This window comes from Gopherus flavomarginatus, chromosome 25, assembly GCF_025201925.1.
Source record: "Gopherus flavomarginatus isolate rGopFla2 chromosome 25, rGopFla2.mat.asm, whole genome shotgun sequence".
Classification (NCBI taxonomy): Eukaryota; Metazoa; Chordata; order Testudines; family Testudinidae; genus Gopherus; species Gopherus flavomarginatus.
The window spans coordinates 13,878,219-13,898,784 of record NC_066641.1 but is presented as its reverse complement, the minus strand read 5'-3'; the positions used below and the strand labels follow the sequence as shown (position 1 = coordinate 13,898,784).

Sequence of the window (20,566 nt, the reverse complement as noted above, 5' to 3'; positions counted from 1 at the left end):
GTAACACAAACAACGCCAACTTGGAAGTCCTGGCTTCCAGACCCCTGGCTAACCATTCTGCCTCCCACCCAGATCCTCAGGCTCATCTCCTAATGACTGTGAGGGAAACTGCAGCCCGTTACCTGGGACCCCATATATATAAACTTGTGCACTTGGACTAGTGCCACCCCTGTGTTGTGATTCTTGCCCTTTGGCTGTGGGCCTGACCCACTTGTGCACCTATTTCTAAGAGGGGACATAATGTCAGTCTGACCCGCTACGGGATTTCTTAAGTGCCCTTTACTCTTGCTCTGCCAAGGAGGGCTGTGTAGCATGTCTCTCCCAGCCAGAACCTCTAACTGTCAGAGCTCTGTGATACACAAGCTGGAGCGGGGTTGGCCCTTAGTGAGGCCATGTGCAAACAGAATCCGAAAGGAAGGCTGTGGAGGAGCTGGAAGAAATTGCACTGTCTTCTCTTGGAAGTGCCTGCCCAGTTTTACAGTCCAGGTAAGACTCTGACTATTGTCTCATCACTCTGCACAGCCCTTGTTATTATTTACGGTTTGTTTTGCAGCAGTGTGTATGAGCCCCAGCTAGGGGTCAGGGCCCCACCGGCTAGACACTGTCCAGATACATCGTGAGAGTCCTTCCCTGCCCCAGAAAGCTAAGATCTAAGAATAAGAGACCAAAGGTGGCTAAAACAGTGGAGCAGCAGAACTCTTGCCCAGTGCATTTGTGACTAGAATCCCAATCCATCCCAACACAGAGAATGGACCGAGTGCATCACAGGGTTATTTTATCACTTGGAGGCCTTGCAGACCAGCTGGTTTTCAGATGGGAGCTGAAGGAAAGAGGTTCTCATTGCATTTCTCTTGGGAGGCTGTTTCAGGCACAAGGGCTACATGAAAAGTGGCCCAAAGTCAGCAGTGGGTGAAGGAAGCCAGGGGAGAGGGCAGAAAAGAAGCTTTAGAGGAGCATAGGTAGGCAGTAATGAGAGCAGAGATTTTGGCAGGGATGGAGATGCTCACTGCTTTGAAGGGGAGGAGAGGAAAAGCCCAGAACACGGTAATATGGGGTCCAGGAAGTTCTAGGAAATCAGGCCAGACATACTCCTGTTGTGTAAGTAAATCTCTTGGGAACTCTCTAGCCATTGGGTACAGTCTGCTGCTTACCTTTGGTCACTGTCACCAGTTTATCCTGAGTCAACAGGTCTGACCTGTTGAGAATGTGAAATCAGTTGTCTTCTGTATGACTTTGTTCACGTGGCTGGATGTTTCCAAACTCCTTGCTGGAAGCATCGCCCTGGAAGAACAGCAGGGAAGCCTGCAGCGTCTTGCAGGCAAATCACAGCAAGTGATTATGTAAATACTCCACAGTCACTGCTGACACACAGAACTGGTTCTTCTGCCTGGTTGTCCCATGAGGTTCTGAATAAGGCAAAGGTACTGAGGAGGCAGGCCCTGAATCTGATGTCTAGGCGGGGTTAGTCAATCTGGGTTGACAATCTTCTGGTGTAGAGGTGGCATCTTGACTCTCTGTCTCTCTCATGCCTCCAGACAAAGAGAAATGGTGGTTGAGAGAATCTGCGTCTCCCTTGTACTATCAGAACATGTTAGTTTTGACTTTATTTTGGCCCTGGATAAAGCCCTGCTAAGTTTAAGGTCTAGCATATTTCTCCCAGCCAGCTGATTCACAATGGGTGTGGTAGTTGTCTGGCATATTCAGAAAATGATATTTGGAACCAATGAGTCCAGCTCGGGTGAGGTTCTGATCCCAACAAATTAATCAAGGTCTGTAACATTTAACCTCTTCATTTAGGAAAAGTCAAAGCCTGAGGATGGGTTTTGAAAAGGGCTAGAGAATTTCCTGGTCAATATTTGCAGTTGCATGTGCTAATCCTATCTCACACTCCAGTGGGTAAACTGATCTCATGTACAGTGTTGCACAAGCTTTGTGGCATGAGAGACTCCCTTGTCCATTGGTGGAGGGACAGTGGGGTGTGAATGCCACACTAAATATACCAAGGTTCGGATTCAGGATCGCAAATCCTGGGCTCTTGAGAGGAGAGAGAGAGAACTTGGGACAGTCAGTGGTAACTAATATGTATTGGCAGCATGTTGACTGTGGGTATAGTAGTAATCTCAAGAAGGGAACATCCTCTTATGCTTAGAGAAAGGGACTGGCATGTTCATGGCTTTATCACTGACTCACTGTCCAGACCTGGGCAAGTCACTTCAACCCTCAGAGCGTCAGTTCCTCCAGCTATAAGTGAGGATTTAAGTCTCTTGACCTCAAGAGAGTTAGGAGGATAAGTGTTTGTAACACACTAACATCCCAGTCCTGCAAGATCATGAAGGAAGACCCCTGTGTGTTGATCTCACTGCAGGATCCGGGCCCTAGGTAGCCTCTGATAAGTGGTGCTGTAGAAGAGCAAAGGACTAGAAAGTTGAAAATAATGTAAGAACATAAGGACATAAATATTTGCTTTAATCACAGATTGGAAATATCAGCAAAAAATAATGGACAGTGGTTATTTCTGGCAAGCAGAAAAGGCCTGGTGGCTGCTATTGGGAGTTTGTGATCTAAAAATGAGACATCTGTTAACTGAGCACAGGATGGGGAGTCAAGATTGCTGGGTACTGTTCCTGACTGATGCATGGTGGGGCTCACTTCTTAGCCTCTCTACTCCTCTGCTAGGTTTTCCATGTGTAAATGATGCACTGACCCACACTGTATCAAAAGCACCTGTAAGTACAAAATATTAGCAATCATTATGTTGTTGTTGTTATGAGAAGGCAGCTGACCACAGTTAAACCACAAGGCCCAGGTGATGGGGTTCAGTCCCAAAGTGTTGCTTCAATTAGCATTTTCCTTCTACTCCTACAAATCATCACACTTTATTGGGTGGCAGATTAGCTCTGATAGGCTGCATGGGAGAAGCATGTTGAGGGTGGGGCGCCTGGTTGGCCAAGAAGTTGTCCTAGGTGAGGGGTGCAGGAAGTGATCCAAACCTATCTCAGGCACCCATGGCCACAGTGTGACCACCTAGATTACTATCTATACCCCGCGGCAGGGTAAGAGGGTTAATTCATGTTTATAACGTACTTGAAAAGCCTCAGATGAAAGGCCATAAGAAGGGCAGTGGATTATTGTCAGCCCCAAAGGAAAGGACATTTCATCTGTTATCAGTGGATGGTTGCAGCATAACCAAAAGGATGCCCAAGCAATTATTTACATAATGGGCTGGTAGCCGCAGGCACGGGCAGGCAGCTCTCAGCAGAGCAACAGGTGGATGCAGGAGATTGCAACACAGACAGCCGCCCCCCTCGGCAATGCGGTGGCGCTGCGGAGCACTTCCTAGCCTGCCTATCTCCAGCAGGAGCCGGGAGAACGCACCCCCTTTGCTGCGGGCTGAGCTCCTGTTCGCGAGTGGCCGGTGGGTGCACAGTGCTCAGCCGTGGCCGCAGAGCATCCGTGGGCGGGTCACTGACATTTCGACCACGCAATTAAACGCCCTGCCCCGGCTCCCGGCCAAGCGTGAGTAATGAACCAGCCGAGGGAGTGGCCCTTCAAGCCATGGCTGGCTGCAGTGGCAGCGCCCGGGAACGCCCGCTCTGCCCAGCCCAGGGGCGGGGAAGAACTACAACTCCCAGCAGCCCCTGCGACCCACCCCGGGGAGGTGGCCTCGGCTCGCGCCAGGAGCACGTGGGGCGCGCGCGGCCCAATCCCCGCGCGGGGAGCGCATCTAGCCAGATGAGCCGTGGGGCGGGCGCTGGACAAAAAGAGCCCGAGCGAGGCGGGCGCTGGCCAGGAGTGGAGCCGCGTGTGCACCCGGGTAAGTCCGCGGCTCGCAGCCCGTCCGGCGGCGGATGCGTCCCTCCCGTGCAGGGCCCTTTGCAAAGCGCGGTGCAATGGGGGGCCGGCTGGGCGCCCCCTCTGTCGGAGAAGGGGAGGGCGCTGCCTGGCTCTGCTTCTGGCCGAGCCGGGGCTGCTTGCACGGGTGGCCAGACAGCAAATGTGAAAAATCAGGAAGGGGGGGGGGGTAATAGCCGATATAAGAAAAAGCCCCGAAAGTGGGGACCCTGGCTGGGAGCAGCAGCAGGTCGGGAAGAGGCTGGCTGGGGAGGCAGGCAGATCGCTGCTGGAGCCTGACTAGCCAGCGTGCGAGCCGGAGGTGGTAGGAAGCAGGGCTGGCTGGCACTGGGCGGCGTGTCTGGGGCAATGACACACACCTCATTGTACGCCCTGCTGCTGCTGCGTGTCTGGCTCCCCTCTAGTATGTGAGGCTCAGTGCTGCTGACCTGGACTGACACAGAGCTAATGCTCCACTGCTCTGGAGCTTGTGTGGTTATTTACACCAGTGCAAAGTCCGTGGGAAACGCCGGCCTGCTGGTCTGGTAGCGGTTCACACTCACGCTGCACCAGTGTAAATGGCAGCACAAGGTGCAGGATCTGAGAACGGGGCACGGAGCTCCCTTGCTAGGGCCGGCACCATTTAAAAACCTTGCTACAGCAAGTTTTCGTCTGTATAGACACTGCAGTATGCCTGGAAGAAGCTGCACTTCCTTATGGAGACAAAGTCAGGAATGAGGAATTAACTAAGCAAATAATTCTCCTTTGATATGACTTTACTTTTTTTTAAGGTTACAGGTGTGACAAGAATTATGAAAGTCCAGGAGCCATAGACCCAGCCTGACAAATTGTCAGCAAACTACTAGATAACCTAGATTAATTTTTCCTTCTTTCCCTGGCATGTTCGCATCTCTGTCTGCTTATCATTACCTGCTGCCACTGCCTTGCCTGTTGTCTCATATAACAGACCTTTTAAATACCTCTCAACATTTTCCCATTTAACAAGTTTTATTTTGTACTGACTCTGACAGTAATTGACTATATAAATATTCGGCCATTAGTCATGTGGAGCAGTAATCCATTCTAAAGGGAAAACACCTAAAGAGCTTGGCTTGTTTAGCCTGGCCAAAAGAAGGCTGCGGGGGGATATGCTTGCTCTATATAAATATATCAGGGGGGTTAACGTTAGGGAGGGAGAGGAATTATTTAAGTTTAGTACTAATGTAGGCACGAGGACGAATGGGTATAAACTGGATATTAGGAAGTTTAGACTTGAAATTAGACGAAGGTTTCTAACCATTAGGGGAGTGAAGTTCTGGAACAGCCTTCCGAGGGAAGTAGTGGGGGCAAAAGACTTTTCTGGCTTTAAGACAAAGCTTGATAAGTATATGGAGGGGATGTTATGATAGGATCGTTAATTTGGGCAATTGATCTTGGATTATCACCAGATAGGTCTGCTCAATGGTCTGCAGGGAGATGTTGGATAGGATGGGAACTGAGTTACTGCAGAGAATTCCTTCTTGGGTGCTGGCTAGTGAGTCTTGCCCACATGCTCAGGGTTTAGCTGATCGCCATATTTGGGGTCGGGAAGGAATTTTCCTCCAGGGCAGATTGGCAGGGGCCCTGGAGGTTTTTCGCCTTCCCCTGTAGCGTGGGGCACGGGTCACTTGCTGGTGGATTCTCTGCAGCTTGAGGTCTTCAAACCAATTTTGAGGATATCAATAACTCAGTCCTGGGTTAGGGTTGTTATAAAATTGGATGTGTGGGGTTCTGTGGCCTGCCTTGTGCAGGAGGTCAGACTAGATGATCATATTGGTCCCTTCTGACCTATGAGTCTATTAGTTTTCAATAACAGCCCCTACAAGACATTGTTGTAGTTGCACTGATGTCTTCAGAAAGCTAAGAGCTGTGCCCAAGACTGCTATTTCTGCAAAATGAGTCTTTGAGCTTAGATCCACCTTCTCCTCCTAGAAATGCGGAAGAATTTAAAGAGAGTTTAGTTCTTGCCTGATTATCCAGGCTTTGAGATGCTATGTAGAACTTCAATGTTCAGGTGTTCTGGTTTTCTGTCTTATCTATCAGTTACTTCTTAGCACTCATTCTTTCATGTTCAGTCTTGCAGATTTGGCATGACGTAGGGCAGTTGGCTGGATAAGAATCGTACTCCTGGGTGATGAGCAGTTTGGGTAAAATAACAGCATCCCTAATTAATTTAAAATCATGTTATTTGTGGAGTCTCTGGTATTATGATTCAGATCTTGATGAGAATAAATCAACAAACTTGTAATAGTGGTTTAAATATCTTGGTGTCAGATTTATTGACCTCTAGGCATTGTAGTCATTGCTAGGTGAGATATTTGAGCCCAACAAGTTGCAGGTCTCATCCTCCCTTCCTAAAAAACAAGGAGTCTGGTGGCACTTTAAAGACTAACAGATTTATTTGGGCATAAGCTTTTGTGGGTAAAAACCCCACTTCAGATGCGTGAAGAATTGGGTTTTTTACCTACAAAAGCTTATGCCCGAATAAATATGTTAGTCGTTGAAGTGCCACTGGAATCCTTATTGTTTTTATGGATACAGACTAACACAGCCACCCCTCTGACACTTGGTACTGTCCTCCTTTCCTGTAATCTCTCATTTTTGAGGGGGAGGAAGCAGGAGGTGGTGATGTTATACTGGAGGTATTTATTCTTTACACTGGTCCCAATAGCTCTTCTCGTCTGCTGCATATTACAGATGAACTATAAAAGGCCCTGGAAGGAAGATTTCTGTGTGTTGCTAGTATACCCAGGGATTCTATAACACCAATGATAACGGGTAAAGATGGGGAGTAGTGTGGTCTGAACACAGGGCTGGGAATCAGGAACTCCTGAGTTCTGATTTCAGCTCTGTGACTTTGGGCAGGACACTTCACTTCTCTGGAGGGTTCTGAGATCTTGGCTAAAAAGCCATAATAAACATACCACCTTATTTCAAATGAGCTTAGCACAAACCCTGACTATAAGAAGCCCGGATTAAGGGCTCTTCTTTTCTTTGTTGGATCACAAAGATTTGATTTCTTTGTTGTCTGTGCAAACAGTCTAGGCACGATCTGTTCTAGTGCTTGTGCTGTGGTAGTTCCTCAAGTCTGGATCCAGAGACCCTTTGGGGGTCTTATCCCCTCTTATTGGCTGCTGTGTTCTTGGTGAAATGACTGAGAAGCCTGTCTGACCTCTCATTCCTACTGTGAATAGAACCAAAGGCTTCACAGGTTTTCTAAACAACCATGTCCCAAGCTCTCTTGCCTGCTTGTTTCAGACACCTCTTCCTCTTTTGCTGCTTTTTTAAAATTCTTTTGCTTTAAACTTCACATTTCTCTGCACAGAACTGCATTTTTTAGCTGAGTCCAAGAATTTAAAGGCTGAAATCCTACCTGCCTCTTCTGTTTCACTTCCTAATATCCTATCAGCCGCATCCTTTAAATGTATTACTTATAGCCCACAACGTGCAAAGCGCTCTTTGCCGCCGCCGCCACACCACCACCACCCCCCCGATGGTATGACTGGGTCCTTGTGACCATAGTATTTCTTTATTCTTACTCAAAATAAACCCTTGCTGCAGGGACATGTTTCCGCCTCCTTCCAAGCAGGGACTCCCAGTGACGCTACTGGGGAGTTCTACACAAATAGTGAGGATAGAATTTGGATACTAAAAGTTCAGAGTGCTGGCCAAGAACCCGTCCCTGGAGGCAGGGCATTTTCCAGATGGAGAAAGGTGTTCAGGGACTTACCCAGAGGTATAGAGGGAAAAGATGTTAGAGCTGGGTTTAGAACTCCCGTCTTCTGCTCAGGGCATTAGATCCCTCCCGTCTCTTCCGTTAGTCAACGTTCAGTTCTCCGTACTGATGGTGTGTCTCTGTTCCTGTGGGGAACAAGATGTACTTGGGGGACCTAGTGCCTCAAGAGCCAGGGATTCAAACTCTAGTCTCCTACGTGGCTGAGCAGAGCATGCCCACTGCCTGGCCAATAAGGACCTCTTGGGTTTTGATCCTGTTGTAGCTGAATGGTGCTGGGATTTAGGATTTCATACAGAAATAATCCGATTTGCTGACATCCAAGGATTAAATGGGTGTTTGTGTTAACTGTGTGCTGTCTCCCTTGATCCTTTCTTAAACAATGTCAGCCTCTTAGCTCTTTCCAGAGACCACAATGACATCTCGAGAATTGGAGAGGGAAAAGCACACACTAGGAGTGTAAACTCTCCATCTTCACTTTCTGAACTGTCCTCCTTCCACTCCCTTTGATAAGGCCCTGCCTATGCTCCGATCAGAGCTAGGTATGTTGCTACCAGAAGGGAGCTGGTGTGGTTGGCCTTGCCACTGTGGGCCGGGATTATTGTGTGCTGGTCTTGGTGTTAATGAATGACCTGGAAAGGGGGCTGGTCTATAGCATGGTAGCGTAATTCTCAAAAAGAAACTAACTCTTGATGAGAATCTCTTGTCTTCTAGCATCAGCAGTGTTCAGGTGTGACTGCAGTTAGCTAGCATGGTTCTGAACCAAGTGTGGACAAGACATAAGTAGCCCCTGGTTTGCATCCATGTAACTGAGAGCAGAATACCATGCACTTGAGTGGAAACTGGACCTGTGATTGGAAAAGGGTCCAATATGAGCGGAACTCAGCACAGTGTCTTTAATCTCTCTTGTTCCCATAGCTTCTCTTCCCCTCCTCCTAGTGAGAATACAGGTGTTCATGTTACAAGGACCAGGCACTCAAAATTGAGGAAGGAAGATAAATAGCAAGCTGATCTCTTACTCACCTTCAAAAGAGCCTGGAAAGACTGAAGCAACTGAGATTAAGCCTGAAATTATCATGCATCTATGTCCATATCCACAGCTACTGTGTGCTGAAGCTTCAATGGAAAGCTCTGACCTCAGTGTCTTGTATTTCTAGTGTGTTTTGAAGCAGCACTGGCATGTCACCTTGAAGGAAGCTCTGGTGAGCTACTAGGATGAATAAACACTTCGCTCTGTCAAGTGTGACTGGATATTTGACACCCAAGCAGTGAGCTCCATGTCATCTTGGGAAACCAGGGTAGTTCAGACATTTTCTGTCATGAAAAAGAGGAGCAGATTTGGCCACAATAGCTAAGATTTTTGGCTGCATCCATCCAGAGTTCAGATTTTGTTAGTTGATGCTAAATATCTATTACTGGTTTTACAAACAAGATTCATAAACGTGGCCCCAGCTGATCTGGCAAAGCAACTCTCTGGCAGTTGGAGATTTGACTTCTCACTTCTGAAAAGCAAGGGACCAGCTGAATGAATGATGAGGAAGGCCTGGCATTGCTGACATGAGCTCAGCTTGGAAGGGTAAGATCATTGCTTTCTGCTGATTCAATTATAAAACAAACAATCTGCCATCTGTTGCATTAGAGAGGGAGTTTAAAATTTCCTCTCTGCTGGTAGTGCTAGGTAAACAGGAACTCTGCCCAGGATCTAACAGATACCATGCTTAGGTGCCCCTTGCTCCTAGGAAAGGCTTTGCCCTGAAGGTGAGAAGGGAAATTGTTCTCCTAAGAACACTACTTGATTTTTTTTTTCCCCTCTTTGCTTCAAAAATTGCTGCTCCATAGATCTGAACTGAGCCTTAGATGGGACACTCCACTCAAATGTCATCTTGGTAACTGGTCCTGAAAGGGGTTATCATAAGCTCCTCTTGTTACCAACACCAGTTTCACAATTTTCCCAGAAATGGCGCCTGATGCCACATAGTCACAAATTTTAGTTTAAATATTCCCAACAGTCTCCTTCCTAAACAAATTGGACAATTTTTACTAGAGGGAATGGCGTAGTGACCCTGCTCTGAAATCCCTAAACTACTGGGTCCTCTTTTCTTTCCCAGTTAGATAAACCTAAGTTCCATGCTGTTTAAGGTGTGTCGTTTCTTTTGGAGCACTCCTTAAAATCCAGTGTCTCACTTGCTCTTAGTGAACACTGCAGATCCCAGGGAACTTTTTTCAGAAGTCAAGGAGGGGGTTTTGCCCTGATTCCTTTGCCTAAAATGCTCGTTCTGACTTCCCCTATTGTGTGCCACCACACTAGGTGATATTTTGCATTCAGCTGGCCCTCACCAGATCAGGTTATATGCATCTGTCAAGTTACAGCAGAGTCAGCGTTCAGTCACTCAGACCTATCTAGCTTGTCATCGTCAGTATGAATATTTTATTTTCTTCTCCCTTGTTTAATGTGCTTGAATGACTTTCCTAAGAACAAATCCTTCCAGCAGCTTTGACAGGTGACATCTTTTTTGGAAGAGGGGAGGTAAATATTTCTGAGCCCCAGAGAACGTGACTTAGTCTGTCAGTTTCCTTTACCCTCTCTGGAGTTCCTGATGAGCATTGGGATGTCTGTAAAGATGGTACCTGTTTATGAACTGGTAACACGTTTTGAAAACTCATGGTTTTCTTAACACAGTAACTGACATCTTTGTGCAGGGAACCAACCCCAGAGTAGATAGACCCTCACAATTTAATTGAAAGCCTTTTGGAAGAATCATGTTAAATTGTGTTTAGCAATTGGTCCAGCAAAGTAGTGGGGGTAGCTTACCCTCTTGCCTAGTAATGTGTGTCCACTCCCATATGTATAATTTATCCGTACAGCGAGAAGAGATAGGAATTAGGAATGGCCAGGGATTGTCTATCCCAACACCACATCTGTGGAGGTAGCAAGTACAAGCAGTTTCAGAGGTAGGTGCAAAACCCTGTAATAGACAATTATGGAATAACCTGTCCAGAATGGATGTTTCTTCCTAAATCTGTTAGCTAATGGTTACTTCAAATCATGAAGTAGGAGGGTTGATATCCTCTTCTAGATTGGTTGGAAGTATATGGCCTTCCAAACATAATTGTAGGTTCTCATTTTCCATTTAAATATCCAGTCCTCTTTTAAAGCTACTAGGCTTTTTGGTAGAAAGTAAATGTTAGATTATATATGGGCTGAGTTTGTGGGGCCTTGCACTCAGCTCAATGGCATTTTTGTTTTGTCTGGATGTAACACATGGCAGCTGATCAATTCCACCATTTCAGGGAGTGTTCTAGGCACTGATGGGCAGAAGAAGACTGTTGATTTTGGTGAAAATCAGAAGACTGAAGACTGAAAAGGGAGAGACATGGGGGACACATGGACCCCCTGGCATCTGGTCAGCAGAGCCAGCAGCTTGAATCTCTTTAATTGAAGGGGGGAGAATAGGTGTGCATCCAGAATCCCTCACGTGGGAGAGGCACCCAGAGCCCCTCAGGTGGGGGAAGTGGTCGGCATGGGGGGCACACAGCATCCCTGGCATGGGAGGAGGAGGAAGGCAGAAATGTTGTATCGGGGAGGGAAACTCGTGGAGCCTCAGCATGTGGCAGAGAGAGGAATGGGGAGCACACAGAGATACCGCCCCAATGGGGCGAGGGAAGGGAGACACCCTGAGCCCCTGGCATGAGGGGTGAGAGATTACAGCGAATCCCTGACATAGAGAGGGATGGCAAGATAGCTCACAGGGAGCTTGTGGGGAATAAGAGGCTCCTGGTATGTGCAGTGAGCTTGGTCTGTGGAAGCAACAAAGTGTGGAACCCTCTAGTTATTCATCTTGTTGACACTCGCCCTCCTAAAAATGTAGGCCTGTGCAGTCAACTGGATTTTCCTTGTTCCCTGTGTAGTGGTTTCTAGCTAGATTGGGCTGGGCAGAGTCCCCTTTGTTCAGGACCCTCTGTCCAAGGAGGAGACTCCCTATCCAAATATCTCCATAGCTGCATCGAGGGCTGGGTTTAAGGACTTTCTGTTTGGGTCAGCTGATTCTAATAATTTTGTCCTTTTCGTAGTAGGGGCTTGGTCCTTTCTGGACCACTTAGTCCAGTTCTTTGGTTTCAATTTTAACCATAGTATTGTGCCCTTATGGCCTAAAATATAGTGAATTAAAAATCTTCTGTTTTGTAGTGGAACATTCCATGCTGAAAGATTGTTCAACACCTGGTGTGGAATCATTCAGATGATCTCCCACAAAAGTGCATCTACTGCAGGATGTGAAAACAGCTAGGATCTTGGGCCAGAATCCGATCCAAACAATCTACAACACCGCTCCACTCCCTCAGTGAGTTGAGGAATGAGGATGTGTTCTGGAATATGGAGACTATTCTGAGACACGGTGTAGAGGTTGGGAATAGGGGCTGTTTTTCTTTGGCTGATTTGTAATGTTACTTGTGATCTCTTCATCCATCAGGGAGTAGCTTGAATCTCCCCAGAGATGCGCTCTGGCCCTTCCTGTCACTTTCTTCAGCCCAACTTGATACTATGTGACCAGCATAGATAAAGGAACAGAGCATTAAATCACTCGGAGTTCACTAGAAAGAATGCGTCCTTCAGAAAGCATGAAAACTCCTCATACCTCTCTAGTTTAATAATCATTTCATCTTTTTTTGCCCTTCTGATGCTGGTATATAACTTTTATGGTGCTCCTTGAAAAGCTGTTGGGTTTTACATCCTTGTAGATAATGCTACTACTTTCAAAGCATGCCCTCAAAATAATCTTTGTTGCAGATAGACTGTTCTTTTGCAAAGCCTCTGTAAACACAGCGAGATCTATTCAAGGCACGTGTGAAGGCTGGTTCCATGAGACATCAGTATCTCATAAAAAGTAAATTATGTTTAATGTAATTCTTACTACAGTGATTCACCCATCAGAAAAGGCAGGGTGCATGGCTTTCATTCAGCAGGGCTCTCTGTTTGTGCATACAAAGGAGCTAAGTATCATGCAGCCATTTCAAGTAAACGTCTTTGGCATATTCTGAAGTTGTCTGGACCAAACACTCTGAAATGCCAACTAATTGTCCTTTGCTCTGTTGTCTTGTCTCCCATTCAACTGTGCTTCCACCATTCTCCTTTCAATGAGGATGGGATGATTTCTGATAATGAAATAAATGGATCCTAGCAGTAAGCCTGTGTGCCATGACTGCATAGAGTCTCTAGAATGGCTCTTTAGCCAGTCAAAGAGTGCTGTGGATTAGCAATCAAACAGGTTCACCAACTTTATCCCACGCCTCCCTTAAGTTGAGGAATGCTGCCAATGTCCTGACCATATAGCAGCAGGTGTAGGGGTCTGCCTATGTACATGTAGGCTGCAATCCTGCAAGCCTACAATGCTGCAAGAAGACTGCAATCTGATTTGACCGGGAAAGCAAAAACAATGGGGTGTCAACAAGTAAATGGCTCAATGGACAGGAGGTGGGGGTGACCCTGGGGCTTGTGTGTGTATGTGTGTATATAATTTGTTTTTCCCCAGAGGAGCTGAGTGCCCACCGCTCCCACTGGCAGCAGGTATAGTTGTGAGACCCTCAGTGCTTAAAATGAGCCTGTGAAGTTTGGGACCTGACCTACTTAATTATTGGAAAACAACAAGGTCTTTTTGCAGTGAATGTTACATGCACTTCACTTTGTGCTATGGCTCTAATGTTTGCTAAAGAACAGATACAAACAATTAGCCGGGCCTGCTCTGATTGTCTTAGTGACAGACGGCAGACCTGCACTCAGTGCATAGAGCAGGCATCTGCTGATGCCTTGTGGAAATTTTTCTGCTGAGTTGTGCAGAACAGTTCTGCAGATAGTAGCATATTTTCAGTTTTCTCTCTATCCCCATGATCATGGGAATAGCAGGGTCAGTGCAGCTGAAGAGCTTAACTATGATAGTCCTACCGCTTCTCCCCCCATCAATTTTATTACTATGCGAGACTTGAATGAAAGCAGGATCTTTGTTGCTTTTAACATTTTAACTGCTTCCAGTGTCATAATCCTTTGGCATCACCACTCTTGCCACAGCAGCTGTGATGTCACAAACTCAGGATGATGGGGTCAGGTGAGGAACAACCATTGTGAACAGCTGAAGTAATAGGGAATACAGATTTTGTAAAGCCTGTGATGAGCTCATAGTGGGCTTTCAGTATGATAACCCACAATAACAGCACTCTTGTCTTTCTATCAGAGGCTCTAAAAGCACTTTGCATACCCCAGGTTTAACAACTGCCCAGTAGGTTAGTATTCCCCCATTTTACAGATTTGGGGGGGGGATGACAATACAGACACAGGAAGTCATGAAGAGTCCCAAGGTCACACAGAGAATTAATGCCAGAATGGGAGCCCGGAATCCTGATTCCCAGTTTCCTGTTCTAACCACTAGATAATACTGCCCTCCCAGAGGTGGGAATGGAACCTTGGAGTACTCTTAGTCACTGTATAATATTTTACGTGTGTATAGGGGTTTTCATTATTTAATTTATGTACTGCAGTGCTTTTCAGACCTGTACTGTTATAGGAGAACTTTTAGTATTTCATCCTGAAAGAACCCAAAATGTAAGCTCTGTAATTAGCTCTTTAAAAATACGTAAGAAATGGATTTGCCATACTCAGTATCTTAATGCAGTGAAATGCGACACTGGTTTTCTCTGAGGCTGCCCTTTGGCGTGCTGTAAAACAGGCAAGTGATGGATTTTCATGGGGTGTGGGAGCCAAGTGTATTATAGCTTTCTATCAGACAAAATAAAAGAGAGCACGTGGCTCAGGAGCTCTCCAAGCTCCCGGAGAGAGCATCACTTAAAAGCAAAAAGATAATGGAAAGCTCTGTGAGTGATGCTGTACAGTTTGCCAAGAATAGCATGCTGGCTGCTCTGAAGGTGATTGGCAGAGCTGTGTCTGGGTGGGCAGGGAAGGCTTGCATTGACCTGTGCCAGCTACTGACCCAACACACAATTATGCCTGGTCTTTGCTGTCTAAAATGAAAGGTTGACAGTGGGTTGACCAGGCAGTAAATCATGTTGGGAAGGAATTCACTTGCTTTTCTGGATATACCTGTCCAAAACAATCTGTCACAGTGACTTTTCATAGTCAGGGAAGTGACTGTGTAAAGATGACATTCCATCTCCTTTTTGCTAATTGCAGCTCAAATTACCTCAGTTTGCAAATCATCAGACGATCCTTCTAACTGTTGGTGCTGAAAACTCCAGCTGGTTCCCAATGGTGCAACTGTTCTTTCTGCCTCTTTTAGCTTCCCTGCTAATCAAGATTCAGCAATCAAAACAACTCTGCAGCTCACATTGGTGCACAGTAAAATGCAGCTTGCTCTCCCAAAGCTCTGTGGCATCTGCAGGGCTAAGAAGGGCAGAAAACTTCTAGATTCAGCCGACTGGACTCTATAGTGAGCAAAGAGGATGAAGGTCGTCTTCTAGCCATACATACCTGCCGATATTCTAGATATAACTTCTCCTCAACACTGTCTTATATTATGCCTTTGCTAGTTCACTACCGTTCATCAAGCTTCTTGTTCCTCTAAAACAGTGGTTTTCAACTTGTGGTCTGCAGACCAAGATTTCCAAATGGGTCCACACCTCCAGTTGAGATATTTTAAGGGTTCGCAAATGAAAAAAGATTGAAAACCACTGTACTAAAGGAGCCTGGTGCTGTAGCCCTCACAGCAGTATGGCTGAGTAGCTCCAGCAACACCAAGTGGTTATCTGCACAACTGTTTGTAGCCAGATCCAGAGATGAGCTATGGAGCAGGCCTTCCAAGTCATAAAATGTTAGTTTGAAGCTAATCCATTGGCATGCAGCATATCCACTTACCTGTTACCAGCCCCCATCTGCTCTTAGTAGCATTGAGATGATGTTATGATGGGTTTGGTTGTTAGTTTGTTTTATATCCTGCTGTCACCTGATTGCAGCTGCACTTCCTTTCCCTCTACAGGCTGTTGCTAAGTCAGTCATAATGACGGACATCTGATTGACACTCTAGCTTGCTGCTACAGCTATTTCAGGATGACTGCATGTAGACACCCAGGCTGAACATGCAATCTAGTACCTGCCAGACATACATATCCAGAGGGACGGCTATAACTCCACCCTGGGAAATGATAACTTTGTTTAGGAAAGTCTCAGAATAAGCAAATAGAGCTAACTTTAATCTACTTGATCAGTCAGTCAGCATTGTGCTATAGCCTATTCAGAAAGCAGTCTGGTCTTGAACTTTGGGCTGCACTCTTGCATTCAGTCAGCGCAGCAGTTCAGCTATCCACCTCCATGAGCGCTTGGAATGCCTACCTGGGTCTCCTGGATTAGCACGTTAGATCCCAGATTTGTATGGAGAATGCTGCATGACTCCCATCCTTTTCTCCACTGAGAGTATTCCTTCCTTTAAATTAAAACTCTGCCCACAAGGAGGGGAAGACCATTGTTTATAACAATCACTAATTATTCCCAGTCATGGTCCTCGCTAAATCAAAGATGAAACTGCCCACCTTGGCACAGGTTCTTGTTAACCATGAGCTATTACAAGAACTAGAGGCACTGAATAGATTCTGTTGTCTGTTTAGACTGCTTCCTTTCATGGATTTGTACGTGCTATCTGGCCCCTGTCCTGTGATGGGATTGCCAGCTGTCTTTGCCAAGTCATATTTGTATACTTCCATGGCCAGACTGCTACAAGGTGGCTGAAGGTTTGTTTTGGGGTTTTTGTTTTTTTTCTTATGTTCTTCCACTCCTCACTACTGATTTTTTTGTTCAGAGTAGTTCTTGGTTCATGATAATTGGGAGAGAATCACTTATGTCCCCTTTCTTCTTACAAAAGAAACTGGAATGAAAGCGCTTTGCTTGTGTGAACCCCTCCACTTGCTGCCCTAGCTTTGCAAAGGGAAGACCTGCTAAGGCAAGTAACTTGAAGAGCACTGCTGTCATGCCCAGAAATCCATGAATTCTTGGCTATGCCAGTTTCAGTGATCTAACACTTAGAAAAAATGGAGCCATTTGTTAACCTCTGCAGGTCACAAATGTTTGATCTGGTGCCTGTCATGTGGAAATGGGTTCAATAGAATGTAAATGCTCGCTATAAAAATTCTCATATAGCAGCAATAAACATTTCTGTGCAATTTATAACTAACACTTTTTGGTATTTTGATGTTGCATCCAAAATCAAGCTGCAACTCCAAGACTATAGAGCCCTGTGTGCTGGTGTCTTTAAAGGAGCGAATTCCGAGCTGATCATAGAGCCCATCCTTTGGAAGGGGAAAGGGGAAGGGGTCGGGAAGGAATTTTCCTCCAGGGCGGATTGGCAGGTGCCCTGGAGGTTTTTCGCCTTCCCCTGCAGCGTGGGGCACGGGTCGCTTGCTGGTGGTGTCTCTGCAGATTGAGGTCTTCAAACCATTTTTGAGGATTTCAATAACTCGGTCCTGGGATAGGGGTTGTATAAAATTGGATGGGTGGGGTTCTGTGGCCTGCCTTGTGCAGGAGGTCAGACTAGATGATCAGATTGGTCCCTTCTGACCTATGAGTCTATGAGTCTATGAGTATTTAAGAACTTCCAGCTCCTCACTTAGTCCCCTTCCAGAATTCTGCACATAGAATTTCCTCCCCCATAGAAACTAGATGCTGATAAGCACTTAGTCTACATGTTGTGAGGCTGCCCTCAGGCCACTTGTTCTGGAAAAATAAAGTGAGGTGGTATTGTAAACAAGGGTTCTTGGGGGGGGAAAAAACCACAATGGATGGGTTTTTCTGTTCAGATATAAGCATATAAGCATTTGATTAACTTTTTAATAGGGGTCTTGTCAGGAGGACATGCTGGAAAAGTAACATACTTTGGAAAAAAGGAGTGGGCTGGGGGAGGGGTTTCTATAATACTACCCTACTGCCCCTCGAAAACAACTTGGGGAGGAGGGGGGGAATGGCAAGTATGTTACAGGGAGGCCCTGTGATGACAGAGAGCCAGTGCCCGGGGTGTATGTAGTTGTGGGCAGGTTGCACTGCCTATAGGGGTGGGGATGGCAGGGAGGCACGGACCTGACAGGTCATCTGCTGTGAAGGCTTCTTCAATGCAGAGTTGGGTGGCTCTCCAGTCTTGCTGCAAGGCTCCTGTCTCTCCCCCTGGGGGTGGAAAATGGATAGGGTGTAAGGAGTCGTTGAATGGGATGAGGTTTTTGATCAATGGGGACTATTTACTTGATCAGTGGAATTTTGTAGGTTTTTCATAATGACAAGATGGAGCCTGGAGCTCTGGATAGGCACTTGGATTAATAAATGTCTCTACTTAGGCTAGCCTTGTGTTCTCATTGAACCTGATGGATGAAATGTCTGTGCAAATCTGAGTCAGTGTCTCTGTCTATATTTGTAGCTGTGTTGGTCCTAGGATATGAGACACAAGGTGGGTGTGGTAATATCTTTTATTGGACTAACTGTGGTTGGTGGAAGGGACAACCTTTCGTGTTTCACAGCACTCTTCCTCAGGTCTAGAGGAAGTAAAAAGTTATTACATCACTCACCTTGTCTCTCTCTTTTTTAATTTTATTCAGTTACTAGATAGCCATGTCAGCCAAAGCCATATCTGAGCAGACGGGGAAGGAGTTCCTGTACAAATATATCTGCACATCCTCAGCCATTCAGAACCGCTTCAAGTATGCCAGAGTGACATCAGACACCGACTGGGATCGGCTGACCCAGGATCATCCCTGGCTCCTGACTGAGGTAAGCACAATGACTTGCCCTTCAGCAGTGCCATTCATTGGAGGGTCTCTAAGCATTTTACAATCATTAGGCTGTACAACATACTTCCTGTGAGGTGAGTAATTACAGAGTGGGAGGTTAGATGACCTGCCTTCAAAATCACACAGTAAGTCTGATAGCTGGGACTAGAACTCATGCATCTGGTCTTCTGGTCCTCTGCTCTCACACTCTAGTATGGCTACTGCCAACATGGCTGTACGTTGGAGCATTGCATGCAGGTTCTCTAAAGCTGATGGCAGTGGCAGGCTGCATTGTAGAACGCTGTGCTATTGTGAAGTATTGGTAGCTGTTAGGATCTATGCCAGGAAACGTAGAGGAAAGTCTCCCAACATGGCAGTGGAGCACTGAGAATTGATAAATCTGGCTTCAGTAATGCTGTATTGGTGTCAAAGGAACCTGACTGTGTTGCTGATTTGAGGGCTTGAGCGACTTCAATTAAATGAAGAAATGTCAGCAGACAAATAATCAAGAGTGGCCCACGCTAGCAAAAAAAACTTGAGTGTGAGGTAGTCATGTAGCTACTATGCTCTAGATATTTCAGTCTTCATTCCCAATAACGTGCACTCTTCTGACACTCCTTTCCTTACCCAGGCATTATAGAGTGGGTTGAGGGTGATCATAGCATTGGAGTGACTGGCCTTCACTCTGACTAGTTTTGTGTTTCACTAAGTAGATGTGTTGAATTTCTTGTATCTGAGCAAAAATGTAAGATCAATTTGTTGTTGCTCTTTCATATTTGTCCTGCTTCCTAGCCATGCGTCTTCTCCATACAGCAGTGAGCATCTCTTCAGCGTTCCTTTCTCTGTTTGGCTAACCTGGTTCCTTTCCAGCTATTAATTACTTTAGCCATTGGTTAGCAGAACATGGATGTTCCACACTGTCCATTTACTTGCTGATTGATAGCACCTGCAAAGTAACTAATTAAATGCTCACCACTTAGCTGCTAGAGTCTGCTGCTAGGAAATATCAGCAGTATTGCTGAGAGATTTTTCAGAACTCCTAAATGAACTGTGGACAGCACACATCCTTTTGTTGGGGTTGTTTACTGAACACTTGAAATGTCCGTGGGCTTTGTGCCCATCCAGCAAAGGGACACTGCTATCACCATATTACATACTGCAGTGCTTTGTTGTTGCTGTATACCAGTGACACTCAACCTTTCCAGATTAATGTACCGCTTTCATGAGTTTGATTTTTGTCTTGTGTACCCCCTAAGTTACACCTCACTTAAAAACTACTTGCTTACAAAATCAGACCTAAAATACAAAAATGTCACCACACATTACTTGAAAAATTGTCTACTCTCATTTTTACCATATAATTATAAAATAAATCAGTTTCAACATAAATATTGGATTTACATTTCAGTGTATACTATATTGAACAGTATACATAAGTCATTGTATGAAATTTTAGCTTGTACTGACTTTTTTTGCTAGTGCTTTTTATGTAGCCTGTTGAAAAACTAGGCAAATATCTAGATGAGTTGATGTACCTCCCTGGAAGACCTCTGCATACCCCTGGGGTACATGTACACCTGGTTGAGAACCACTGCTCTATAACATAGATCACTAAAGCTATAGTCTGTATTGGGTGGATGGGGATGGGCAGTATAGGAGGGGAAAAGCACTGTAGAGAACTCTCTCTGCTCAGCAGTAAGTGACCTCTGTAAGCTTGAGATGTGTACTTCCTTTAGGCGGAGCCTTCTGCAGCAGTCCAATAGAGAGCTGCTGTGGGTCAACTGAAATGTGATACCCTTCTAATTCCAGCCTTATCCTTGGCATTGGCAAATCTCCATGTGCAGAGCTTGTGGGGATGGTAAAGAAAAGTCATGTTTGTGAGAAGTCAGATTGCATTTGCTTGCTTCTCTGGCATTGCGGGTTTCTACTTCAGTAGCAATTTTGCCTTTATATGCCTCTGCTCACCAGGGAAGCTTTAGTTAATGATGCATTTTGTCAAAGCAATTTGCAAAACCAAGGGAATAATGAATGTTATTCAGTGTGGATTCTCAGGGAAGGAGAACAGCTAAACAAATCACCTTTTGATAATCTCATTATAATCACAGCTGCTCTCACAACTTTCACTCAAGGATCTCAAAGCACTCAACAGATTATCTCCCTACACCCACTGCTGACACATAGCAGCCTCTGGAGTGAATAAAAGGCAGCTTTTTTAAC

The 20,566-nt window shown here is 45.7% G+C and overlaps 1 protein-coding gene across 8 annotated transcripts in view; it reads left to right on the top strand.

Annotated features, from left to right (window-relative positions):
* Positions 1-3,717: 3,717 nt before the first annotated feature.
* The window catches only part of ACLY (ATP citrate lyase), a 47,172-nt gene continuing 30,323 nt past the window's right edge, over positions 3,718-20,566 (top strand). For 2 of the 8 annotated variants that reach the window (XM_050934561.1, XM_050934554.1), the window contains exons 1-3: positions 10,895-11,057; positions 11,790-11,943; positions 18,179-18,350. In XM_050934561.1, the coding sequence (XP_050790518.1) occupies positions 18,192-18,350 (159 nt within the window). In that variant the 5' untranslated portion in view covers positions 10,895-11,057; positions 11,790-11,943; positions 18,179-18,191. Of the gene's footprint in view, positions 3,815-8,760; positions 9,180-10,468; positions 10,556-10,894; positions 11,058-11,789; positions 11,944-14,886; positions 15,056-18,178; positions 18,351-20,566 lie in introns of those variants that run through there. The other 6 variants (XM_050934557.1, XM_050934558.1, XM_050934556.1 and 3 more) reach the window with 6 other exon arrangements.